Here is a 26403-nt window from a genome sequence, read left to right as displayed (position 1 = left end):
GGCCCTGTGCATGGGAACGAAGAATCAGGAGCAGAGCATGTGTCCTTCATCCTGCAGTCCTCGGGAGAAGAATCGCTAAAACTTCGAAAATTTTTAGCTCGATACAGCTACGATCCTTTCGAGGGTCCTAATGAGCACCCCGAAGCAGAGCTTCCTCTGACTGCGGGAGAATACGTCTATGTCTATGGAGACATGGATGAAGACGGCTGGTTTGTGGGAGAGCTGACGGATGGCAGGAGAGGATTTGTCCCCTCTAATTTGGTAGAAGAAGTTTCAGACGATGACCTGGTGACAACTGTGCCTCCAGAGCTACGTGATCTCCTGCAGGATAGCGATGATGAGCTGAGATCTTGCAGCAGGAGAGGAAGGAAGAAACGGAGGAATCGGAGGAATAAATAAAGATCTTGACCAAGGAATCTGTGTCCCCTGTGTCTCCCCCCCTTCTCCCTCCCCTTCCACAGCTTTTATTGCTGAGCGTGACGTTGCCGTATGGACTATCCCTTTGGTCTTTTTGGGTCAGCTGCCCTGGCAATGCCCCCTCCCCACCTCTTGCCCACAGCCAGCCGACTGGATTTGGGGCTGGGGGGTGGCAGAGGGAGGGCGCTGTGGGAGTCCTGATGCTGTGCCAGCACGGCTCAGCAGTAGACAAAACACATTGGTGCAATATCAAGTCAGTTCTAGCCAGAAGTACAGAGCATAGTGCTGCATGGGCTGCTGTGGGGAAGGTTGAGTCCATCCCAGGCAGACCCAGAACACCATACCCACCGTGGTGGGGATGGTATGACCAGGCAGGGTCTAGAGGGGTGGCTGGATCCCCACTGAAAAAGTCGTCAGGGGGCTGTGGAAAGGCTGCTCAGCCTGTAACTTGTGAAGCTTCTGCTCCCTGCTACGAGCTGCTTGGAAAGGCCCGGCTCTTTCAGAACCCACTTTCCCCTTTGGACCAACGGCCCAGGTGTGCTCGGGGCAGCGGTCTGTGCCAGCTGTGACGCATTTCACACCATTGCTGCTTCTGGAAGCCTGCTGCAGGCCCACCGTGCCTGCTGCCGCCATCGTTCACCCGGCTCTGCCACAAGCACCTTGTTTCTCCTCAGGTGTGGCCTCGAGTGAGCTGTCCCCTCCTGGCTGCCTGCAGGAGAGCTTCAGGGGCCTCAAAGAGAAGGCTCTGCTGGGCTCCGCTGTCACTTTGCCCTTTGGAACAAAAGCGCAAACCTGCGCTACAGCACCGCCGTCGTGCAGCCATCTGGGAGCACAACCAACAGGCTCCCTGAGAATCCCCCGTGCCCCCCAGCGTGCCCCCCATTTTCACTCGCCTGTGCCCCCGCTCCCATATGTCCCCCTTTCCCCTCACTATTTCAACTCCCATGTCCCCACCAGTAGTTTCCCAGTGAGCTACGTCCACGGGGCCTGAGGGAACCGGTGGACTTGCTAAGCCACTGGCCATCATACAGGAGAGGCTGTGGAAGTCTGTTTAAGTAGTTCCCACTGACTGGAGGAGAGGAAACATAGCCCCCATTCTACAAAGGGGAAAATGGAAGACCTGGGAGCTACAAGCCTTCCTCCCTTTGTGGGGGTGCAGAGCCTTCACCACCCTCAGGCGGGAGGCAGAGCTGAGGCAGGGCCGGGCTGGGGGGGGGGGGGCGCTCTGGAAGGTTCTGTGCTGTGGGGCGTGCTGGGGGGGGGCACTGGGAGGGGGTGTCCTTAAGGTCAGTGGTCATTAAGGTCCCCTCCAACCCAAAGCCTTCTAGGATTCTGTTTCTAAAAACACCTCTTCTGTTCCATCCCAGTAATAATAAACAGCACAAGCAGAAATCAGCTCTGCCAGCCTGGGGTGTCCCCATGCATTCAGGTCGTCCTCATCCCCCCGACACTCACGCTACAGCCTGCCCCATGGGAGGCCAAGGGGAGATGTTTCCCCTGCAGTTGCAGCTCTCCAGCAAAGGCCCTGGACTGAATGGAACAGGCGGAGCTGGAGCTACACCGGGGGTGCTTGGAGGGCTTGTAGGCACAGTAAAAGATGCATTTCAAACAGCCCAGCTGGGCCCTGCTCGTGTCCCGCAGCCCGAAGGAGATGCCAGCATGGACGCGCTTTGAACCAGGGCATTTACTGGGGTACTGTGTGTTACTGGCATTTACTGTGGGGTACTGAACCGGACTGTGCGGTGGGGCCTGACAAGTGTCCCTACCTTGTGTTGACCTACAGAAGACGGAGGAACTGGCGAGGAGAAGAGGTGCCTTTTCCTGGCTGTGGTGAGTGTCCCCTCAGGTGCCCTGTGCCCACCCAGGTTCCCCTGCAGCGACTGGGATGGCCAGGACGCCTGCTGCGGCGTGTTTGCCCAATGCCGAGGTGTCTTCCTGGGCTTGTGGAGGCTCACGTCCAAGCCTGTCCGAATGAGCAATGAGAAATGCCTGGAGGGGCAGCCTGTGGGGCTCCCAGAACAGCCCCCTCTGGCATGGGTGCGGGATGCGTCCAGCCTGCCCTTTTTCCAGCTCTTTTTCTGCCCCACAGGACATTCTGCCTGATCTTCCTGTGCGTGGAGCTGGCCGTCACTTTCATGCTGGGTGTCACGGTGCTCTACGCCTCCTATTACGACCGGGAGTTCTTCTACCACCTGCTGCTTCAAGTGCTGCCAGAAGACACCTACACTGACCTGGCACACTTCCTTGAAGAGACCCCGTCTCTGGTCAGTGAGGGCGTGCTGCCCCACTGACATCTCCTCTAAATAAAACCGAGGCTGCTCTACCCAGTTCCTCTGTGCCTGTGCAAGAAAGGGAACTGACCAGGAAAAAAACAAGTACTGAGTCCCTCTACAGATAGGTAGGAGAAACTTCACGTTTGCAGGGCCCCGTCCTCCCAGGGGACTTCAAGCACCATCTGTGTGCTGGAGGGATAACACCGCAAGACATCAGCAATCCGGGAGGGTCCTGGGGTGCGCTGATGGCAGCTTCCTCACCTGCCTGCTATCCCGAGCAGTGGATATGTATGGGGTGAGCAGCCCCTCACCCCAATGCTGAGCGGGGGCTGCTGTTCCCAGCATGGCATAGAGTCTAGGGAAGGGTTTAAAGAAGATGGTAGGAACAAGTCAGGACTGAACTGGTCCTCACAGCTCCTCGCGTTTTGAACCAGGGCATTTACTGGGGTAAATCCAGGTATGGGGGGCAGTGACCCACCCCTGGGTGCTAATGGAGGGCTGGGAAGCGTCCCTCCACAACTCACTTCTGGCACCAGCCCCAGAGCAGTGACAGCCATGTCCCAGTGGGCAGCAGCACTGAATCCCAGCTCAGAAATCTGTGCTCGTCCATGTGTCGCAAAAGGAATGATGCGCTTCACTCCTAAGAGAGAAGCAGCAATAGATTTATTGCTGAAAACAGTGATGGAGCAAAGCCAAATATGCCTGCTGAATGGCTGCTTGGCAGCTTACCAGTGTGTGGGGCTAGCAGAGGGCATCAAACAGACCTCAGTGTGACCACAAGTCAGCCCAGCCTTACAGGGTGCAGTGCACACAGGGGCCTGGCACACCCCATCATTATCTGGGCACTACTGAGCGCACAACTCATACACGCTGGCCTGCTGTACGAATGAGAGGTCTGTTGGGCCTGCTGGGAACCTCTTGTCCCGATGCGGGAAACGTTTCTTGGCGCGCAACCTCAAGTTTCTTAGTGAGTGGGGCTACATCTGGCTGGTGGCCAGTCTCTAGCGGTCTTCCCCAGGGCTCAGTTCTGGGGCCAATTACCTTCAACATGTTTATCAAAGATCTAGGTGCAGGAGAGGAATGGGTCCTCAGCAGGTTTGCCAATGACACTAAACTGGGAGGCACCGTTGACTCCGTGGAGGGCTGAGAGGCTTTGCAGAAGGATCTAGACAGATTGGCACACTGGGAGATTAGTAACGGCATGAAGTTCAACAACGGAAGATGCCAGGTGCTGCACCTGGGACAGCGTAATGCTGGATGCAAGCACAGGCTGGGAGACGAGTGGCTGGAGAGAGCAGCTCAGCAGAAAGGGCTCTGGAGGTGCAGCTCCACAGCAGGCTCAGCGTGAGCCAGCAGCCAAGTCCTGGCAGCCACGAGGGCAAAATGCATTCTGGAGTGCATTCAACCCAGTAAAGCCAGCCGTTAATTGTCTTGCTGCATTTAATTATCTTAATTAATTAATTAATAATTAATTTTCTTGCTGTATTTAGTACGTGTGCAGCCTCACCTTGAGTATTGTGTGCACTTCTGGGCTCCACAACACAAAAGGGATGTGGACGTCCTTGAAAGTGTCCGGAGCAGGGCAACAAAGCTGGCAAAAGGGCTGGAAGCCACGTCCTGTGAGGACAGGCTGAGGTCACCTGGGTTGTCTAGGCTGGAGAAGAGAAGGCAAAGAGGCCACCTCATTGCTTTCTACAACTTCCCGAGGAGGAGAAATGCAGAGGCAGGTGTCGATCTCTTCTCCCTGGTAACCGATGAAAGGATGCACGGGAATGGCACAAAGCTGCGCAAGGAGAGGTTCAGACTGTACCTGAGGAAAAACTGCCTTACCATGAGGGTGGTCAAACACTGGCACAGGCTTCCTGGTGAGGTGGTAACTCCCCATGCCTGTCAGTGTTCGAGAGGCATTTGGATGATGCCCTCAATAATAAGCTTTAACTTTTAGTTAACTCTGGAGTGGTTCAGCTGTTGGACTGGATGATCTTTGAAGATCCCTTCCGACTCAAGCTATTCTATTCCATTCTATTCTAAAATGACCGATCCCCAGTGATGGGACCAATCCTGGAAAGGATGTGTTGCATAACTCTCTAAACCCCCTCTTTTACCCTTTTATTGCTGAGCATGACATTACATGGCGTGGAACGTCTTGTTGGTTAGTACGGTTGCTCTGCCTGGTTATGTCTCCTCCCAACCTCTGGCTCACCCCACGGCCATTCACTCGAGGGGCGGGTGTAATAGACAAATATAGTGTAAATAGGTGTAAAAATAGGTGTAAAAGAACTAGAGAAGGCCTCGATGCTGTGCAAACACTGGTCAGCAAAAGCGAACAACTTCAGCGCACTACCAGCATCGTTTTGGCCACAGCTCTAAAACACAGCACCTTACAAGCTGCTATTAAGAATATTAACTCTATCCCAGCCAGACGCAGTACAGGGGAGCAGGCCACGGCTGGAGGCCTTTGGGGCTGTTCTCATCAGTTACAGCTCATCCATCCCACAGGCACTCTGTGAAGCAGGTGCCCGAGCCGCTTCCTCTTGTGGAGCTCCACATCACCCCAGAATGCCTCTGACAAGCAAGAGAATGGGAGAAGCCACCACCGCCTGAGGGAGAAGCAGCTACACCCCCCTCATTTTGAAAAGACTCGGACAAAGACTTGCATAAGTCTTTGCCAAGACTTATGACAAGATGCAGGTGAGAAAGAGCCTGACAGGGGGCTCATGCCCCAGCCCAACACTGGCTCTCCCTTCATGCGGCTCTCCTCTCCCCGTGCTTGGGATACTGGGGAATGGGCTTGCTCTCAGAACCCCTTCTGCATCTCTCACGTCTCTGACCAGGCTGTGTGCACTGGCGTGGGACAAGGCCACCTTAGTGAGGTGTTCCCATCCGTTCCCGGTGCTCCTGAGAGTAAGAGATGAGCTGCAAGCAGCAGCTGCAGGGCTTGGCCTCTCCCTCACGCTCAGCCCTGCTCCTAGCTCTCTGCCTGTGTTGGTGCCAAGCAAGTGCTGCAGGCAGTAAGCATGATCTGGAGCAGGTGAGAGCAGACAGAGGCCTCTCTGGATAGAAAATTGCTGCTTATGACACTGATTCGTGGAAGAACTCCACAACTCAAAGCAAATGAATTATAAAGTAGGTATGTGGTTTATTTCAGCACCAGGCACATGCGGGACAGCTCCCAAAGGCATGCGCACCCCAACGCGGCAACTTGCTTGCATTATAGACAGTAAAGAGTTACATAGGCATGAAGTTTCCCAATATGCCTATACATATGCATAACCTATCCCCGCGCGCAGTGCCTTCTGGTGGTGGTCGTCGGGGGGTCGTGGGGATGAAGGTTGGTGGCTCTTCTTCATCACCACTAGCCGACCCCCTGCCTTTGTACAGACTCAGCTGCTCCATGGCTCTTGTCCAAACCGCAAGGTCGGTCTTTTGAGACAGGTTTGGGTTTTTTTTGTTGTTTTTTTGAGACATGTTCACCTCGTTGCTTTCTACAACTTCCCGAGGAGGACAAATGCAGAGGCAGGTGTCGATCTCTTCTCCACACTCACACACTACAGCCTGCCCTGGGGGGGGCACACTACAGCCGGCACTGCGGGGGGGTGTCCCTAAGGTCAGTGGTCATTAAGGTCCCCTCCAACCCAAAGCATTCTAGGATTCTGTTTCTAAAAACACCTCTTCTGTTCCATCCCAGTAATAATAAACAGCACAAGCAGAAATCAGCTCTGCCAGCCTGGGGTGTCCCCATGCATTCAGGTCGTCCTCATCCCCCCGACACTCACGCTACAGCCTGCCCCATGGGAGGCCAAGGGGAGATGTTTCCCCTGCAGTTGCAGCTCTCCAGCAAAGGCCCTGGACTGAATGGAACAGGCGGTGCTGGAGCTACACCGGGGGTGCTTGGAGGGCTTGTAGGCACAGTAAAAGATGCATTTCAAACAGCCCAGCTGGGCCCTGCTCGTGTCCCGCAGCCCGAAGGAGATGCCAGCACGGACGCGCTTTGAACCAGGGCGTTTACTGGGGTAAATCCAGGTATGGGGGGCAGTGACCCACCCCTGGGTGCTACTGACCACTGGTCAATATGCAGATCCCTGAGGAATGCCACTCGTTACTGGTTTCTGCCTGGACACTGAGCCTCTGACCGCTACTCTTTGAGTGCAACCATCTCGCCAATTCCTTACCCACCGAGTTGTCCGTCCATCCGATCCATGTCTCTCCAGTTTAGAGATCATGGGGGACAGTGCAAGTGCTTTGCACGAGTCCAGGTAGATGATGTCCGTTGCTCTTTCCCTACCCACCAATGCTGCAACCCCATCATAGAAGGGCACCAGATTTGTCAGGCATGATCTGCCCCGAGTGAAGCCGTGTTGTCTGTCACCAATCGCCTCCTTATTTTCTATAGCCCTCAGCAACAACTTCTCAGGTACGACGGACAGTGGGTGGTGAAGGCTGTGCACCCCCACAAAGGGAGGAAGGCTTGTAGCTCCCAGGTCTTCCATTTTCCCCTTTTTAGAATGGGGGCTATGTTTCCTCTCCTCCAGTCAGTGGGAACTACTTAAACAGACTTCCACAGCCTCTCCTGTATGATGGCCAGTGGCTTAGCAAGTCCACCGGTTCCCTCAGGCCCCGTGGACGTAGCTCACTGGGAAACTACTGGTGGGGACATGGGAGTTGAAATAGTGAGGGGAAAGGGGGACATATGGGAGCGGGGGCACAGGCGAGTGAAAATGGGGGGCACGCTGGGGGGCACGGGGGATTCTCAGGGAGCCTGTTGGTTGTGCTCCCAGATGGCTGCACGACGGCGGTGCTGTAGCGCAGGTTTGCGCTTGTGTTCCAAAGGGCAAAGTGACAGCGGAGCCCAGCAGAGCCTTCTCTTTGAGGCCCCTGAAGCTCTCCTGCAGGCAGCCAGGAGGGGACAGCTCACTCGAGGCCACACCTGAGGAGAAACAAGGTGCTTGTGGCAGAGCCGGGTGAACGATGGCGGCAGCAGGCACGGTGGGCCTGCAGCAGGCTTCCAGAAGCAGCAATGGTGTGAAATGCGTCACAGCTGGCACAGACCGCTGCCCCGAGCACACCTGGGCCGTTGGTCCAAAGGGGAAAGTGGGTTCTGAAAGAGCCGGGCCTTTCCAAGCAGCTCGTAGCAGGGAGCAGAAGCTTCACAAGTTACAGGCTGAGCAGCCTTTCCACAGCCCCCTGACGACTTTTTCAGTGGGGATCCAGCCACCCCTCTAGACCCTGCCTGGTCATACCATCCCCACCACGGTGGGTATGGTGTTCTGGGTCTGCCTGGGATGGACTCAACCTTCCCCACAGCAGCCCATGCAGCACTATGCTCTGTACTTCTGGCTAGAACTGACTTGATATTGCACCAATGTGTTTTGTCTACTGCTGAGCCGTGCTGGCACAGCATCAGGACTCCCACAGCGCCCTCCCTCTGCCACCCCCCAGCCCCAAATCCAGTTGGCTGGCTGTGGGCAAGAGGTGGGGAGGGGGCATTGCCAGGGCAGCTGACCCAAAAAGACCAAAGGGATAGTCCATACGGCAACGTCACGCTCAGCAATAAAAGCTGTGGAAGGGGAGGGAGAAGGGGGGGAGACACAGGGGACACAGATTCCTTGGTCAAGATCTTTATTTATTCCTCCGATTCCTCCGTTTCTTCCTTCCTCTCCTGCTGCAAGATCTCAGCTCATCATCGCTATCCTGCAGGAGATCACGTAGCTCTGGAGGCACAGTTGTCACCAGGTCATCGTCTGAAACTTCTTCTACCAAATTAGAGGGGACAAATCCTCTCCTGCCATCCGTCAGCTCTCCCACAAACCAGCCGTCTTCATCCATGTCTCCATAGACATAAACGTATTCTCCCGCAGTCAGAGGAAGCTCTGCTTCGGGGTGCTCATTAGGACCCTCGAAAGGATCGTAGCTGTATCGAGCTAAAAATTTTCGAAGTTTTAGCGATTCTTCTCCCGAGGACTGCAGGATGAAGGACACATGCTCTGCTCCTGCTTCTTCGTTCCCATGCACAGGGCCCTCGTCTGAAAGAAGGCGGCACCCAGGACTGTTGTGTGCGGCATCTGATGTCGAGGTGCTTGTGTGGGATGCCGGGACCTTGGTTGCCTCCTCAGAAACATCAGAGCTGTCTTCGCGGTTGCAAAGGTCATGGGACTGCTCTGCATAGGCCTGTGCTGTGGGAGAAGATGTCACCTGTGGTAGTCCTGAACCGACACGGTTGGATTCTTTTCTTTTTTCTTGCTCAAGTTGCTGAGAGAGCAGCTCCCATTGTTGACTTTGGTGCTGATTCTGTTTCTCTAATTCTCTCAGCTGCGCTTGAGACGCTTGCGTGTCTTCCTCATGTGTCCTTCTTTGCTCTGCCCAAGCCCTCTGCAAATGCTCAACTTCCTCTTTCTTCTTCTGCAGCAGTCGCCTTGTTTCCTCGAGGTCGTTCTCCTGTTGTTGCCTTCGTCCTGCCAGTTGTCTCATGGCTTTCAGTTCACAACCCAGATCTTGCAGTCGTGTTTGAAGACGTTTGGCCTCTCCGATGGCAGAATTTCGCTGCTCTGTCACTTGCACGAGTTTCCCCTTCAGAGCAGCGTTGTCAGATCGAACCTCGTCTATCCGCTCCTTCTGCCCACGGAGCTGAGAATTTTCTTCTGCGCGCCTGGCATTTTCATTTGTCATCTCTCTCAGACGCACTTTCAGCTCCTCGTACCTTTGCTGCAGTCTTGAGCGTTCCTGATCCAGGTTCCTGTGAGGCCTAAGTTTTGTCCCAGCCTCGGTTTCCGATTCCCCTCTCTGCTGCTGGTCGACCTGCTCTGTCTTTGCAGCAGTCTTTCCAGATTTCAGGTCGGTCTCTTTCAGTTGCCTGGTGTTTTCTTTCAGGTGCTTGGTAAGGAGGCCTAGCATACTAGTCTTCTGCTGGAGCCTCTCCACCTCCTCCCCCAGTTCCAGAGCGCTTTCCTTCCCCAGAAGGCGGGTCTCCTCTTGAAGGACACCGCATTGCCTCTGCAGGTCCTCCAGGGCATGCTGCAGATGAGCTTTCTCCTGCAGCAGCTGGCTGTCTCCACTGCCAGGTGGGCAGGCCTCTTGTTGCGCTGCCACCTGAACACCCACGTCTGTGACCGCCCGCCCGCAGCTCTTCCCTTCTCCCTGGAGGTGAGCTTTTAAGCTGGAGTGGGTTGTCTGCTGCCCTCCTCCCCCAGCAGCACCAGATGCACCGGGGCTCTTCGAAGAGCAGGTCCCGGTGGTCCCTGCGCCCAGGCGAGTCTGCAGGCGGTGCCAGGCCGCAGCCCTGTCTTCGCTGTGGGAGGCAGACGGCCTCCCCTCAGCCTGCTCCAGGATGTACTGCTGGAAGAGCCTTCTCTGCAGTTCCAGTTCATTTTGGAGGCTTACGATGCGGGCGGTCTGCTTGCTGTCCTTCCGCCAGTGGAGCTGCCTGTGGACCTCCTGCAGCTTGCTGCGGGCCTCGCTGCTGCTGCTGCAGCCGTGCCTCACCAGCTCCTCGGCCAGCTCCTGCTGCAGGTCCCGCGCCTGGCGGACGGCGTCGTCCCGCTGCTCTTGGAGCAACTCCTGTGCCTGGCGCCACTCGGCCTCCTTCTCACGCAGCAGCTGACGGATCTCTGTTGCCCGCTGCTTCTGGCTCAGCTCCCACAGCCGCTGCAGCTCCCGTGCCCGTTGCTGCTCCCATCTGGAGCGTAGCTTCTCAGCCAGAAGCTGCCGCTCCTGCTCTGCCATCTTCTTTATCTGGCGGGTTTCATCAGCAAAGCGGCGGTGCAGCTCCTGCGAGTGGAGACGCTCGGCCTCCAGCTGGGCCCGCAGCGCCTCCAGCTCCTGCCTGTGCTCCTCCTGCTGCACAGGCCTGCTGGGGGGTCGCGCTGGGCCCCGACGGGATGAGGGGTGACTGTGCGCCACGGGCCCCTGGCCCACACCACCCCGGATCATGGCTTAAGGATTCAGAACGATGAACGTTCACCAAACGCTGCCAGCAATAGCCACCAGCGATCGCGCGGCCTGGGCCTCTGAGGGACAGCAGCCTCTGAGCCCTCAGCAGACACCGGCTCCCAGCACCGCGCAGCAGCAGAGGTTGCCTCTGCCACTGGCCCGGCCTGGGCGAGCGCGGCCTTATATAGTGTCCGGGTGATGACGTCATAAAGGAGGGATGACGTCATATGACCTTATATGGTGCGTGCCCGCCCGGACACACCCCGACAGCCTCAGCGCAAGGGGTGCAGAGGAGGGAGGTGAAGGGTTGTTAACGAGTGCAGACGGAGCCCCCGCGCAGGTGCGCAACGAGAATGTGTCTGTGAGGCCTCAGGCACGGGCACAGCTTACGGGTCTGGACCACGTCTGTCCTTTAGTGGGGGAAGCGTGGTAGTGATGACATACAGCATTACACAGCCATTAGCATGGGTTGTTAACGAGGGTTAACAACCCCTAGAAGGGTTGTTAACGAGGTCATATGACGTCATCCCTCCTCTATGACGCCATCACCCGGACACTATATAAGGCCGCGCTCGCCCAGGCCGGGCCAGTGGCAGAGGCGACCTCTGCTGCTGCGCGGTGCTGGGAGCCGGTGTCTGCTGAGGGCTCAGAGGCTGCTGTCCCTCAGAGGCCCAGGCCGTGCGATCGCTGGTGGCTATTGCTGGCAGCGTTTGGTGAACGTTCATCGTTCTCATCCCTTAAGCCATGATCCGGGGTGGTGTGGGCCAGGGGCCCGTGGCGCACAGTCACCCCTCATCCCGTCGGGGCCCAGCGCGACCCCCCAGCAGGCCTGTGCAGCAGGAGGAGCACAGGCAGGAGCTGGAGGCGCTGCGGGCCCAGCTGGAGGCCGAGCGTCTCCACTCGCAGGAGCTGCACCGCCGCTTTGCTGATGAAACCCGCCAGATAAAGAAGATGGCAGAGCAGGAGCGGCAGCTTCTGGCTGAGAAGCTACGCTCCAGATGGGAGCAGCAACGGGCACGGGAGCTGCAGCGGCTGTGGGAGCTGAGCCAGAAGCAGCGGGCAACAGAGATCCGTCAGCTGCTGCGTGAGAAGGAGGCCGAGTGGCGCCAGGCACAGGAGTTGCTCCAAGAGCAGCGGGACGACGCCGTCCGCCAGGCGCGGGACCTGCAGCAGGAGCTGGCCGAGGAGCTGGTGAGGCACGGCTGCAGCAGCAGCAGCGAGGCCCGCAGCAAGCTGCAGGAGGTCCACAGGCAGCTCCACTGGCGGAAGGACAGCAAGCAGACCGCCCGCATCGTAAGCCTCCAAAATGAACTGGAACTGCAGAGAAGGCTCTTCCAGCAGTACATCCTGGAGCAGGCTGAGGGGAGGCCGTCTGCCTCCCACAGCGAAGACAGGGCTGCGGCCTGGCACCGCCTGCAGACTCGCCTGGGCGCAGGGACCACCGGGACCTGCTCTTCGAAGAGCCCCGGTGCATCTGGTGCTGCTGGGGGAGGAGGGCAGCAGACAACCCACTCCAGCTTAAAAGCTCACCTCCAGGGAGAAGGGAAGAGCTGCGGGCGGGCGGTCACAGACGTGGGTGTTCAGGTGGCAGCGCAACAAGAGGCCTGCCCACCTGGCAGTGGAGACAGCCAGCTGCTGCAGGAGAAAGCTCATCTGCAGCATGCCCTGGAGGACCTGCAGAGGCAATGCGGTGTCCTTCAAGAGGAGACCCGCCTTCTGGGGAAGGAAAGCGCTCTGGAACTGGGGGAGGAGGTGGAGAGGCTCCAGCAGAAGACTAGTATGCTAGGCCTCCTTACCAAGCACCTGAAAGAAAACACCAGGCAACTGAAAGAGACCGACCTGAAATCTGGAAAGACTGCTGCAAAGACAGAGCAGGTCGACCAGCAGCAGAGAGGGGAATCGGAAACCGAGGCTGGGAAAAAACTTAGGCCTCACAGGAACCTGGATCAGGAACGCTCAAGACTGCAGCAAAGGTACGAGGAGCTGAAAGTGCGTCTGAGAGAGATGACAAATGAAAATGCCAGGCGCGCAGAAGAAAATTCTCAGCTCCGTGGGCAGAAGGAGCGGATAGACGAGGTTCGATCTGACAACGCTGCTCTGAAGGGGAAACTCGTGCAAGTGACAGAGCAGCGAAATTCTGCCATCGGAGAGGCCAAACGTCTTCAAACACGACTGCAAGATCTGGGTTGTGAACTGAAAGCCATGAGACAACTGGCAGGACGAAGGCAACAACAGGAGAACGACCTCGAGGAAACAAGGCGACTGCTGCAGAAGAAGAAAGAGGAAGTTGAGCATTTGCAGAGGGCTTGGGCAGAGCAAAGAAGGACACATGAGGAAGACACGCAAGCGTCTCAAGCGCAGCTGAGAGAATTAGAGAAACAGAATCAGCACCAAAGTCAACAATGGGAGCTGCTCTCTCAGCAACTTGAGCAAGAAAAAAGAAAAGAATCCAACCGTGTCGGTTCAGGACTACCACAGGTGACATCTTCTCCCACAGCACAGGCCTATGCAGAGCAGTCCCATGACCTTTGCAACCGCGAAGACAGCTCTGATGTTTCTGAGGAGGCAACCAAGGTCCCGGCATCCCACACAAGCACCTCGACATCAGATGCCGCACACAACAGTCCTGGGTGCCGCCTTCTTTCAGACAAGGGCCCTGTGCATGGGAACGAAGAATCAGGAGCAGAGCATGTGTCCTTCATCCTGCAGTCCTCGGAAGAAGAATCGCTAAAACTTCGAAAATTTTTAGCTCGATACAGCTACGATCCTTTCGAGGGTCCTAATGAGCACCCCGAAGCAGAGCTTCCTCTGACTGCGGGAGAATACGTTTATGTCTATGGAGACATGGATGAAGACGGCTGGTTTGTGGGAGAGCTGACGGATGGCACGAGAGGATTTGTCCCCTCTAATTTGGTAGAAGAAGTTTCAGACGATGACCTGGTGACAACTGTGCCTCCAGAGCTACGTGATCTCCTGCAGGATAGCGATGATGAGCTGAGATCTTGCAGCAGGAGAGGAAGGAAGAAACGGAGGAATCGGAGGAATAAATAAAGATCTTGACCAAGGAATCTGTGTCCCCTGTGTCTCCCCCCCTTCTCCCTCCCCTTCCACAGCTTTTATTGCTGAGCGTGACGTTGCCGTATGGACTATCCCTTTGGTCTTTTTGGGTCAGCTGCCCTGGCAATGCCCCCTCCCCACCTCTTGCCCACAGCCAGCCGACTGGATTTGGGGCTGGGGGGTGGCAGAGGGAGGGCGCTGTGGGAGTCCTGATGCTGTGCCAGCACGGCTCAGCAGTAGACAAAACACATTGGTGCAATATCAAGTCAGTTCTAGCCAGAAGTACAGAGCATAGTGCTGCATGGGCTGCTGTGGGGAAGGTTGAGTCCATCCCAGGCAGACCCAGAACACCATACCCACCGTGGTGGGGATGGTATGACCAGGCAGGGTCTAGAGGGGTGGCTGGATCCCCACTGAAAAAGTCGTCAGGGGGCTGTGGAAAGGCTGCTCAGCCTGTAACTTGTGAAGCTTCTGCTCCCTGCTACGAGCTGCTTGGAAAGGCCCGGCTCTTTCAGAACCCACTTTCCCCTTTGGACCAACGGCCCAGGTGTGCTCGGGGCAGCGGTCTGTGCCAGCTGTGACGCATTTCACACCATTGCTGCTTCTGGAAGCCTGCTGCAGGCCCACCGTGCCTGCTGCCGCCATCGTTCACCCGGCTCTGCCACAAGCACCTTGTTTCTCCTCAGGTGTGGCCTCGAGTGAGCTGTCCCCTCCTGGCTGCCTGCAGGAGAGCTTCAGGGGCCTCAAAGAGAAGGCTCTGCTGGGCTCCGCTGTCACTTTGCCCTTTGGAACAAAAGCGCAAACCTGCGCTACAGCACCGCCGTCGTGCAGCCATCTGGGAGCACAACCAACAGGCTCCCTGAGAATCCCCCGTGCCCCCCAGCGTGCCCCCCATTTTCACTCGCCTGTGCCCCCGCTCCCATATGTCCCCCTTTCCCCTCACTATTTCAACTCCCATGTCCCCACCAGTAGTTTCCCAGTGAGCTACGTCCACGGGGCCTGAGGGAACCGGTGGACTTGCTAAGCCACTGGCCATCATACAGGAGAGGCTGTGGAAGTCTGTTTAAGTAGTTCCCACTGACTGGAGGAGAGGAAACATAGCCCCCATTCTACAAAGGGGAAAATGGAAGACCTGGGAGCTACAAGCCTTCCTCCCTTTGTGGGGGTGCAGAGCCTTCACCACCCTCAGGCGGGAGGCAGAGCTGAGGCAGGGCCGGGCTGGGGGGGGGGGGGGCGCTCTGGAAGGTTCTGTGCTGTGGGGCGTGCTGGGGGGGGGCACTGGGAGGGGCTGTCCTTAAGGTCAGTGGTCATTAAGGTCCCCTCCAACCCAAAGCATTCTAGGATTCTGTTTCTAAAAACACCTCTTCTGTTCCATCCCAGTAATAATAAACAGCACAAGCAGAAATCAGCTCTGCCAGCCTGGGGTGTCCCCATGCATTCAGGTCGTCCTCATCCCCCCCACACTCACGCTACAGCCTGCCCCATGGGAGGCCAAGGGGAGATGTTTCCACAGCCCTGGGCCCCCCCAGAGCCTCCTCCCCAGTGCAAGCACTGCATAGCCATCACGGGGGGGACAGCGCAGCCCTGCCTGCCGGGGGGCAGCACCCAGGGCCCCCATGGCGGCAGCAGCAGGGCAGGGGCTCCCAGCACCCACAGAGACCCCGCGGCAACGTGCAGCACAAAAGAGTTTATTAGCAGCACGATGGTGCCCACGGGGGCAGCCCCCAGCCCCGGGGAGGTGGATGTGGTCACAGCTGCCCCGGGTGCTTGCAGGGGCCCTGGTGCGGGGACACTGGGACCAGGCCGTGCTGGGCCACACGACCCCAAAGGTTCCTGAGCACCTCCGTCACGCCAGGAAGGCCCTGCAAATCCTGCCACAGCAGCTGCAGCAGCAGGGTCACACGCTGCGGGGGGAAAGCCTGAGTGCACAGCTCTGCGTGGGATACCCCCCGGAATGGGGGGACGACACCCCCCGGAATGGGGGGACGACACCTGGGTGCCCCTGGCCTCCCTGCCCCACGCAGTGCCCTCCAGTCTGAACCCCGGGGTCCCCTCCACCTCCCCAGGGAATGTCCCCCTGCCCCGCCGCTCTGACCCCAGGTCTCCCTCCCCTCACCCAGGCTCTGTCCATCTCCCCCCCCAAGGCCTCCCCACCTGAGCCTTGGGCAGAGCCAGCACCGCGTTCGCCATCACTTCGGCATCCTGCCAGCCCTTGTCCCCCCCGAAGAGCTGCACCACGGCCCTGTCCTGGGAGGAAGGTCCCCCCCGTTAGGCTCCATCCTCCACACCTCCCCCCACCTCCACAGGGACCCCCCCGGGACCTCCCCACCTGAGCCGTGCTGGAGCTCGGCGAGGTGCTGGGCAGAGCCGGTGTCTGCCCCTCGGGCTCCTGCTGGCCCTCGTCCTCCCTGAAGAGCTGCACCACGATGTTCTCCTGCGGGAGGGATGCCAAAATCAAGGCAGGTGGGGGGGGCGCTGCTGCCACAAGTCCCAGCCTCTGAGGGGGGGGGACCCCGAAGGGCTCAGTGCTCCCTGGCACTCACCCAGGGTGGGGCCTCCTCCTTGCTCTCAGCAGCATCGGTGCTGGGGCCAGGCTGGGGGGACAGGGCCAGTCTCCACTTCAGGGGGCGCTGCGGGGTGACGCTGCCGTCAGCGTGGGGGGGAGGGGGGTGGGCTTGGACCCCCACCCCCCCGGCTTGTCACCCACCTGGTGGGTGCCCAACACGCGGCTGCGGGGGGTGAGGCGCGGCGTGCGGAAGAAGCGCTCTTTGGATGCCTCAAAGCGCTGCAGGGCGAGATGGCGGGCAGAGGGATTTTGGGGTGGGGGGGCTCAGCACTGGCACCTGCCCCTTCACCCCCCCCCCCATACAAACCATGGCCTTGGTGATGGGCACACGGCGAGCCAAGCCGACGTTGGAGGGTCCAGATGCTCGGGGGGGGTCAGTGCCTGCAGGCGGGGGGGGTCCTGAGCACCAGTACAGCCCCCCCCCAGTGCAGGGCGGCAGCGTGGGGGGCACAGGGGGCGTACCTGGGGTGCTGCTTTCATTCGAGGGGCGGTCTGGGAGCATGGACGCGCTCTCCTGGGTAAGGAGGGAACCTGGCGGTTCAGCTTGGGCTCCCCCCGCGGTTTGTGGGAGCCCCTGTGCCCCCCGGGCAGCTCCTGCGGTGCCCCTGGCCGAGGAGGGGACGCGGGCGGGCACTCGGCGGGCCAGGCAGGGTCTGCCCCCCGTGGCTCCCCCCGTCTCGCTCAGCTGCTCACTGGGCAGGACAGGGGCCAGCGCAGCCGGGAGGGTCTCTGTGGGGAGGGAGAGGCACAGTTATGGGGTGGGGGGGGCAGCACCCAAACACCTGGGTGCTGCAGGGGGTGGGGGGCACCCACCTGCTTTCACCACTGCGGAGGGATCCTGGTCCGTGTGTTTTTTCAGGCTGCAGGGGCGGGGGGGGCCTTAGGGGTGGGGTTAGGACCCCCCCCAAAAAAAAACAGCGGGGGAGGGGCTGGCCGGGGTGCGCTCGTCCTGTGTGTGGCTGGTTCGTGGCAGGAACCGAGCATCCCCGGGACAGCCCCAAAGCCGGTCCCGGGAGGGGCGTCCCAGCACCGGCCGCTCCCCTTCCCCTCCCGTCCCCTCCCCGGGCCGAGAGCCGCCGGCGGGGCTCCCCCGCTCCCTCCCCTCACCTGCGGGACCGGGCCCCGGCCGCCTCCTTCGGGGCTTCGCCGCGGGGCTCGAGAACCGGGGCGGCGGCAGGGAGGGCGAGGGGGCGCGGGGGGCCCCCGGGAGCCCGAACAGAGAAACCGGAGGCGCGGTCGAGGTGGCGCTGGAGCGGCCGCGAGGCCTGCGGGGAGCGGGGCGCTGAGCGGCGGCAGCAGCGGGCGGCGGCACCGGGGGCGCGCATCTGCGTGCGGAGGGAGCCGAGCCGCAGCGGGACGCGCCCGGCCAGCGAGGCCCTGACGGCGCCGCCGGGCCGAGCCTCGGGCCGCGCTCCCGGGCCCGGGCCCGGTCCGCTGAGGATCGCGGCCAGCGCCGCCGGGTCCGCCCGGAACGGGGGCGTCCCGCGGGGCTCCGTGGCCCGGCTCTCCCCGCCGCCGGGGGGGCCGCGAGACGCCATGGCGGCTCCGCACCCTGCGCCCGGCCCCGCCGGGACCCTTCTGCGGGCCCCGCGCCGCGCGCCGCCGGTTTCCAAACCAACGGCGGCGGGGATTGGTCCCCGCGCGATGCGGGGCCGGCCAATAGGAGGCTTCCCGACGCCGGCGGCGCTGTCGGGATTGGTCCGCGCCGCTCAAGCACCGCCCCCTATCAGCCGCCCGCCAAGGAGCGGCCGACCACAGAGAGGAGGCGGCGGGCAGAGCGCCCCCCTGCGGACTGTGGGATAGCGGCGGACGCGGGACGGGCCCCGCTCCCGCTCCCGCTCCCGCTCCCGGCCCCGGCCCCCGGTGCCGCCCCCGACAGCGCCGCCCCCGGGCTCCAGCCTTTGTGGATTACGTGTCTTCAAGGATGCTAACAGAGGGGCCCTTCCCAGCCCTCCATTAGCACCCAGGGGTGGGTCACTGCCCCCCATACCTGGATTTACCCCAGTAAATGCCCTGGTTCAAAGCGCGTCCGTGCTGGCATCTCCTTCGGGCTGCGGGACACGAGCAGGGCCCAGCTGGGCTGTTTGAAATGCATCTTTTACTGTGCCTACAAGCCCTCCAAGCACCCCCGGTGTAGCTCCAGCACCGCCTGTTCCATTCAGTCCAGGGCCTTTGCTGGAGAGCTGCAAGTGCAGGGGAAACATCTCCCCTTGGCCTCCCATGGGGCAGGCTGTAGCGTGAGTGTGGGGGGGATGAGGACGACCTGAATGCATGGGGACACCCCAGGCTGGCAGAGCTGATTTCTGCTTGTGCTGTTTATTATTACTGGGATGGAACAGAAGAGGTGTTTTTAGAAACAGAATCCTAGAATGCTTTGGGTTGGAGGGGACCTTAATGACCACTGACCTTAAGGACACCCCCCCGCAGTGCCGGCTGTAGTGTGCCCCCCCAGGGCAGGCTGTAGTGTGTGAGTGTGGAGAAGAGATCGACACCTGCCTCTGCATTTGTCCTCCTCGGGAAGTTGTAGAAAGCAACGAGGTGAACATGTCTCAAAAAAACAACAAAAAAAACCCAAACCTGTCTCAAAAGACCGACCTTGCGGTTCGGACAAGAGCCATGGAGCAGCTGAGTCTGTACAAAGGCAGGGGGTCGGCTAGTGGTGATGAAGAAGAGCCACCAACCTTCATCCCCACGACCCCCCGACGACCACCACCAGAAGGCACTGCGCGCGGGGATAGGTTATGCATATGTATAGGCATATTGGGAAACTTCATGCCTATGTAACTCTTTACTGTCTATAACGCAAGCAAGTTGCCGCGTTGGGGTGCGCATGCCTTTGGGAGCTGTCCCGCATGTGCCTGGTGCTGAAATAAACCACATACCTACTTTATAATTCATTTGCTTTGAGTTATCATAGAATCATAGAATATCCTGAGTTGGAAGGGACCCTTAAGGATCATCAAGTCCAACTCTTGATACCGCACAGGTCTACCCAAAAGTTCAGACCATGTGACTAAGTGCACAGTCCAATCTCTTCTTAAATTCAGACAGGCTCGGTGCAGTGACCACTTCCCTGGGGAGCCTGTTCCAGTGTGCAACCACCCTCTCTGTGAGGAACCCCCTCCTGATGTCGAGCCTAAATTTCCCCTGCCTCAGCTTAACCCCGTTCCCGCGGGTCCTGTCACTGCTGTTAATGGAGAAAAGGTCTCCTGCCTCTCGACACCCCCTTACGAGGAAGTTGTAGACTGTGATGAGGTCTCCCCTCAGCCTCGTCTTCTCCAGGCTGAACAGGCCCAGTGACCTCAGCCGTTCCTCGTACGTCTTCCCCTCCAGGCCTTTCACCATCTTCGTAGCCCTCCTCTGTACACTCTCCAACAGTTTCATGTCCTTTTTATACTGTGGTGCCCAGAACTGCACACAGTACTCGAGGTGAGGCCGCACCAGCGCAGAGTAGAGCGGGACAATCACCTCCCTTGACCTACTAGCGATGCCGTGCTTGATGCACCCCAGGACACGGTGGGCCCTCCTGGCCGCCAGGGCACACTGCTGGCTCATATTCAACTTGCTGTCAACCACGACCCCCAGATCCCTCTCTTCTAGGCTGCTCTCTAGCGTCTCATCGCCCAGTCTGTATGTGCAGCCAGGGTTTCCCCGTCCCAGGTGCAGGACCCGGCACTTGCTCTTATTGAACTTCATGCGGCTGGTGATCGCCCAGCTCTCCAACCTATCCAGATCCCTCTGCAAGGCCTTTCCACCCTCATTCGAGTCCACAACTCCTCCAAGTTTGGTGTCATCAGCAAACTTGCTCAAAATACCTTCTATTCCTACATCCAGATCGTTTATAAAAATATTGAAAAGTACCGGCCCTAAAATGGAGCCTTGAGGGACCCCACTGGTGACCGCCCGCCAGCCTGACGCAGCCCCATTTACCATAACCCTTTGGGCCCTGCCCGTTAGCCAATTGCTCACCCATCGTATGATGTTTTTATTTAGCTGTATGGTGGACATTTTGTCCAGTAGGATCCTATGGGAAACCGTGTCAAAAGCCTTGCTGAAGTCCAAAAAAATCACATCAGCTGGTTTCCCTTGGTCCATCATACGGGTGATCTTATCATAAAAGGAAATCAGGTTAGTTAGGCAGGACCTGCCCTTCACAAACCCATGCTGGCTGGGACCAATGACTGCTTTGTCCCCCAGGTGAGCCTCAATAAGTTCGAGAACCATCTTCTCCATGATTTTACCAGGCACTGACGTGAGACTGACAGGCCTGTAATTGCTAGGGTCTTCTTTCTGACCCTTCTTGTAAATCGGCACAACATTTGCCAGCTTCCAGTCTACCGGGACCTCTCCAAATTCCCAGGATCGTTGAAAAATAATTGAGAGAGGTTCCGCGATGACGTCCGCCAGCTCTTTCAGCACCCGGGGATGAATCCCATCCGGACCCATGGACTTGTAGGGATCCAGGTGGAGTAGCAAATCCCGCACACGTTCAGGGTCGGTTGGGAGTTTGTCATCCCCACCATCCCGGTCCTCTAGCTCAGGGCACCCTGGGTCCCGAAGCCCATCATCGGCATTGAAGACAGAGGCAAAGAAGGCGTTAAGCGTCTCTGCTTTGCCTATGTCATTGTCTGTGAGGAGACCTTCCCTATCAAGGAGCGGCCCTATGTATTCTTTAGTTCTCCTTTTTCCATTCACATATCTGAAAAAGCCCTTTTTATTTTCTCTCACAGACACAGCCAGCTTCAACTCTAGGTGTGCTTTGGCCACACGAATTTTCTGCCTACAAACACGAACAGCATCCCTGTATTCTTTCCATGACACCTGGCCCTCCTTCCAGTAGCGAAACACTCTCTGTTTCCGCCTAATCTCCATTAGAATGTTCCTGGTCAGCCACGCCGGCCTCCTGCCCCGCCTGCCTGACTTGCGATATTTAGGAATTGCTTGATCTTGTGCTTCTAGGAGGCATCGTTTAAAGAATGACCAGCACTGGTGGACATCGAGGCCTTCAAGAGCAGTTTCCCAGGGGACCTTGCTGACTAGTTCCCTGAGCAGCCTGAAGTCTGCTTTCCCCATATCTAGGGAAGAGGTTTTGGTGGCACTTTTCCTTCTGTCACCGTAAATTTTGAACTCAACCACTTCATGGTCGCTTTGACCAAGGCGGCCACCAATCACCACATCTCCCACCAGACCCTCTCTGTTTTCTAGCAACAGGTCTAGGAGGGCACCTTTCCTAGTTGGCTCCGTTAGCATCTGCACCAAGAAGTTATCATCTAGGTGCTTCATGAACCTCCTGGACTTGCTCGTGTCAGCCGTGTGGCACTCCCAGTTAACGTCTGGCAAGTTGAAGTCCCCCATAAGGACAAGGGGAGTTAATCTCGAGGCCTCTCTTAGTTCTGTAAAGAATAATTTATCGGCGCTATCGTCCTGGCCAGGCGGTCTGTAATAGACTCCCACAACGACATCCCCTTTATTCGTTCGTCCCTTGATCCTTACCCAGAGGCTCTCAACTTTGCCATCGCCGACCTGAAGTTCCACACAGTCCAGCCCCTGCTTCACATATATCGCCACCCCACCACCTCGCCTACCCTGCCTGTCCCTCCTGAAGAGCCTGTAACCATCTATCGCAACACCCCAGTCACAGGACTCATCCCACCAGGTTTCGCTTATGCCGATGATATCGTAGTTGCAGTATCGAGTTGTGGAGTTCTTCCACGAATCAGTGTCATAAGCAGCAATTTTCTATCCAGAGAGGCCTCTGTCTGCTCTCACCTGCTCCAGATCATGCTTACTGCCTGCAGCACTTGCTTGGCACCAACACAGGCAGAGAGCTAGGAGCAGGGCTGAGCGTGAGGGAGAGGCCAAGCCCTGCAGCTGCTGCTTGCAGCTCATCTCTTACTCTCAGGAGCACCGGGAACGGATGGGAACACCTCACTAAGGTGGCCTTGTCCCACGCCAGCGCACACAGCCTGGTCAGAGACGTGAGAGATGCAGAAGGGGTTCTGAGAGCAAGCCCATTCCCCAGTATCCCAAGCACGGGGAGAGGAGAGCCGCATGAAGGGAGAGCCAGTGTTGGGCTGGGGCATGAGCCCCCTGTCAGGCTCTTTCTCACCTGCATCTTGTTATAAGTCTTGGCAAAGACTTATGCAAGTCTTTGTCCGAGTCTTTTCAAAATGAGGGGGGTGTAGCTGCTTCTCCCTCAGGCGGTGGTGGCTTCTCCCATTCTCTTGCTTGTCAGAGGCATTCTGGGGTGATGTGGAGCTCCACAAGTGGAAGCGGCTCGGGCACCTGCTTCACAGAGTGCCTGTGGGATGGATGAGCTGTAACTGATGAGAACAGCCCCAAAGGCCTCCAGCCGTGGCCTGCTCCCCTGTACTGCGTCTGGCTGGGATAGAGTTAATATTCTTAATAGCAGCTTGTAAGGTGCTGTGTTTTAGAGCTGTGGCCAAAACGATGCTGGTAGTGCGCTGAAGTTGTTCGCTTTTGCTGACCAGTGTTTGCACAGCATCGAGGCCTTCTCTAGTTCTTTTACACCTATTTTTACACCTATTTACACTATATTTGTCTATTACACCCGCCCCTCGAGTGAATGGCCGTGGGGTGAGCCAGAGGTTGGGAGGAGACATAACCAGGCAGAGCAACCGTACTAACCAACAAGACGTTCCACGCCATGTAATGTCATGCTCAGCAATAAAAGGGTAAAAGAGGGGGTTTAGAGAGTTATGCAACACATCCTTTCCAGGATTGGTCCCATCACTGGGGATCGGTCATTTTAGAATAGAATGGAATAGAATAGCTCGAGTCGGAAGGGATCGTCAAAGATCATCCAGTCCAACAGCTGAACCACTCCAGAGTTAACTAAAAGTTAAAGCTTATTATTGAGGGCATCATCCAAATGCCTCTCGAACACTGACAGGCATGGGGAGTTACCACCTCACCAGGAAGCCTGTGCCAGTGTTTGACCACCCTCATGGTAAGGCAGTTTTTCCTCAGGTACAGTCTGAACCTCTCCTTGCGCAGCTTTGTGCCATTCCCGTGCATCCTTTCATCGGTTACCAGGGAGAAGAGATCGACACCTGCCTCTGCATTTCTCCTCCTCGGGAAGTTGTAGAAAGCAATGAGGTGGCCTCTTTGCCTTCTCTTCTCCAGCCTAGACAACCCAGGTGACCTCAGCCTGTCCTCACAGGACGTGGCTTCCAGCCCTTTTGCCAGCTTTGTTGCCCTGCTCCGGACACTTTCAAGGACGTCCACATCCCTTTTGTGTTGTGGAGCCCAGAAGTGCACACAATACTCAAGGTGAGGCTGCACACGTACTAAATACAGCAAGAAAATTAATTATTAATTAATTAATTAAGATAATTAAATGCAGCAAGACAATTAACGGCTGGCTTTACTGGGTTGAATGCACTCCAGAATGCATTTTGCCCTCGAGGCTGCCAGGACTTGGCTGCTGGCTCACGCTGAGCCTGCTGTGGAGCTGCACCTCCAGAGCCCTTTCTGCTGAGCTGCTCTCTCCAGCCACTCGTCTCCCAGCCTGTGCTTGCATCCAGCATTACGCTGTCCCAGGTGCAGCACCTGGCATCTTCCGTTGTTGAACTTCATGCCGTTACTAATCTCCCAGTGTGCCAATCTGTCTAGATCCTTCTGCAAAGCCTCTCAGCCCTCCACGGAGCCAACGGTGCCTCCCAGTTTAGTGTCATTGGCAAACTTGCTGAGGACCCATTCCTCTCCTGCACCTAGATCTTTGATAAACATGTTGAAGGTAATTGGCCCCAGAACTGAGCCCTGGGGAAGACCGCTAGAGACTGGCCACCAGCCAGATGTAGACGCACTCACTAAGAAACTTGAGGTTGCACGCCAAGAAACGTTTCCCGCATCGGGACAAGAGGTTCCCAGCAGGCCCAACAGACCTCTCATTCGTACAGCAGGCCAGCATGTATGAGTTGTGCGCTCAGTAGTGCCCAGATAATGATGGGGTGTGCCAGGCCCCTGTGTGCACTGCACCCTGTAAGGCTGGGCTGACTTGTGGTCACACTGAGGTCTGTTTGATGCCCTCTGCTAGCCCCACACACTGGTAAGCTGCCAAGCAGCCATTCAGCAGGCATATTTGGCTTTGCTCCATCACTGTTTTCAGCAATAAATCTATTGCTGCTTCTCTCTTAGGAGTGAAGTGCATCATTCCTTTTGCGACACATGGACGAGCACAGATTTCTGAGCTGGGATTCTTGTTGTTTTGTATCGCTCAGAATGGGGTGCATCAAATACCCAGCAGGCCACCAACTGCCCAGCAGCATCATGCAGTCAGCACCAGCCGTGCAGAATGTCTGCGCAGGCCCTTCCCCACTAATAAAAGACCACAGTTTATTGGTAGGGTTATTGATAAAGGGCCACAGTTTATTGGCAGGGTTAGAAGAGAAAGGGTCTTCCCTTTTCTTCAAGGTTCCCTTTTCTTTTCACAGTTCATCTGGTGGATGGCTTCCAAGGGCAGATGCCAGCCCTGGAGGAAGGATCCAGTGGAGGATGTCCCTCTTCAGCAGGACCAGGATGAGGAAGGCGAGCTGCAGGCCGGCAAAGGACAGCACTAATCTCCTGCAGAACAGAAGAAGGTTCAGACAGAGCCAGGGATAAATTCATCCTCTTTAAACCCTGCCATGGGACCCCGTGCCATGCTGGGAGCAACATGTGCCGCTCAGGATTGGGGTGAGGAACCTGCCTATCCCCCTTGGCTCTGCTGTACTTTGAGGGCCACCCCCCACCTGCTTCCCCAACCCAGGAAACAAAGAAATGCTGAGGCAGTTTATCCTGGAGAGGTCAAAAGCTGCCTAATGCCTTGGGAGCCACGACCTGCGAGAGCAACTCACCGCAGCCAAGTACTGATTCTGTGCCTCCTTGACGCCAACTCTTCATCCTACAGGACAAGGCAAAGCAGGGCCACGTGTTAGGGCACGTGAGCCAGGGAAGGCGTTGGGGGCGCTCAGACCCCCTCCCTCGTTCCCACTGAGGTGAATGGCCCCATGTCCTCTGGGGCCAAGTCCAGACCCTCCCCCCGCAGGCCCACAGCAGGGGTATAGCTCCTACCAGCTGCGCAGCCACCATCTCCTGCATCCAGGTCTTGGGCGCCTCGGCCGCCTGCATCCTCTTCCCCCTGCTACAGACACCACAGAGTTTCTGGGCTGTGAGAAGAGACCTCGGCCAGGACCTCCCCCTTGACTGAGGTGGCCAGGAGGAGCTCAGGGTGCTGCCCAGCCTCTGCTGGAGCAGGGATGAGGCATCTCATTGTCCCAGCACCGCACAAACCCACACTCACCCCCTGCACCCTCTGCCTTCTCCGTGCCCCAGGCCTTGGGGGCGCGGGGGGCTCTGACAAGAGGCTGGGAGCTGCTCACAGTCGTGCAGCATTGCTAAAAGGAGTCAAGAGTTGCTCAGAGAAGCTTGGAGCTGCTTAGGAGAAGGCAAAGGGCTCTCCAGAGCAGCCATGAGGAGCTGAAAGGAGCCCCCAAACTGTCTGTGACACGGGTGCCTGGAAGCTGTACAGCTCCTCCCCGCCGTCTACCCCTGGTCGGGGTCAGGGCCCTGTCCCCACTCACCTGGCAGTTTGCGTTTTGAAAACCTCCCTTCTCTCCTGGAGGTTCTTAATCTCCTCCCTCAGAGCCTGGAGAAGCAAAGGATCAGGTTCTGAGACTACCCACACATGCTTGGATGGGGCTTCCCCCCCCCCCCAAACATGTTGATCTCCCCTCCCTCCTGCCCTCAGGACCTTGTTGATACTGGCTCTTTCAGCAACAGCCTCTTCCAGCTCTGCACGTCTCCGTTTGCACTGCAAAGCAACCGGGACAGATTGCACGGAGTCAGGGTGGGAAAGGGCATCCCCAGTCTATCCCCAGGGCTCTGCAAGGCCAGGCCAGAACCAGGGCAGCAAGCACTAAGGCATTCTGGGGATCGCACCACTCCCCAGCAGCTCTGCCCTGCCCCTGTTGGACTTCTGCCTCTGGGTTACAGACCTTTAGGAACTCCTCCAGCGCCGCTTCCACACCAGCCCTTGCCTGAGCGACCTGCGCCAAGACCTCCGCCATGTTCTCCAGGGACTCCTGTGCATGCTCCAGGGACCCCTTCGCACCCTCTGCCTCCATGGCTTCACCTGCACCTGCACCTGGGGGAGCAGCCCTC

The 26403-nt window shown here is 57.8% G+C and overlaps 2 protein-coding genes and 1 long non-coding RNA gene across 3 annotated transcripts; 2 read left to right on the top strand and 1 right to left on the bottom strand.

Annotated features, from left to right (window-relative positions):
- Window positions 1–2089: 2089 nt before the first annotated feature.
- On the top strand, window positions 2090–2740 carry LOC136788060 (uncharacterized). The gene is made up of 2 exons (XR_010827069.1): window positions 2090–2247; window positions 2507–2740. It is a non-coding gene; the product is annotated as an uncharacterized lncRNA (long non-coding RNA).
- A 5569-nt stretch (window positions 2741–8309) lies between these two features.
- Window positions 8310–10616, bottom strand: LOC136787978 (RIMS-binding protein 3C-like). The gene has a single exon (XM_066985421.1). It carries the CDS (start codon window positions 10614–10616, stop codon window positions 8310–8312), a length of 2307 nt encoding a protein of 768 aa, XP_066841522.1.
- A 744-nt stretch (window positions 10617–11360) lies between these two features.
- LOC136787977 (RIMS-binding protein 3C-like) lies at window positions 11361–13667 on the top strand. The gene has a single exon (XM_066985420.1). The coding sequence runs from the start codon at window positions 11361–11363 to the stop codon at window positions 13665–13667; it is 2307 nt and encodes a 768-aa protein (XP_066841521.1).
- Window positions 13668–26403: the final 12736 nt, after the last annotated feature.

This window comes from Anser cygnoides, chromosome 32 (genome assembly GCF_040182565.1).
Source record: "Anser cygnoides isolate HZ-2024a breed goose chromosome 32, Taihu_goose_T2T_genome, whole genome shotgun sequence".
Classification (NCBI taxonomy): domain Eukaryota; kingdom Metazoa; phylum Chordata; class Aves; order Anseriformes; family Anatidae; genus Anser; species Anser cygnoides.
The sequence above is the reverse complement of the archived record's forward strand: the minus strand, read 5'-3'. Positions and strand labels throughout refer to the sequence as shown.

Excerpts from the sequence above, each read along its gene's own strand:
- LOC136787977 (XM_066985420.1), top strand. The coding sequence starts at position 11,361 with ATGATCCGGGGTGGTGTGGGCCAGGGGCCCGTGGCGCACAGTCACCCC.
- LOC136787978 (XM_066985421.1), bottom strand. The coding sequence starts at position 10,616 with ATGATCCGGGGTGGTGTGGGCCAGGGGCCCGTGGCGCACAGTCACCCC.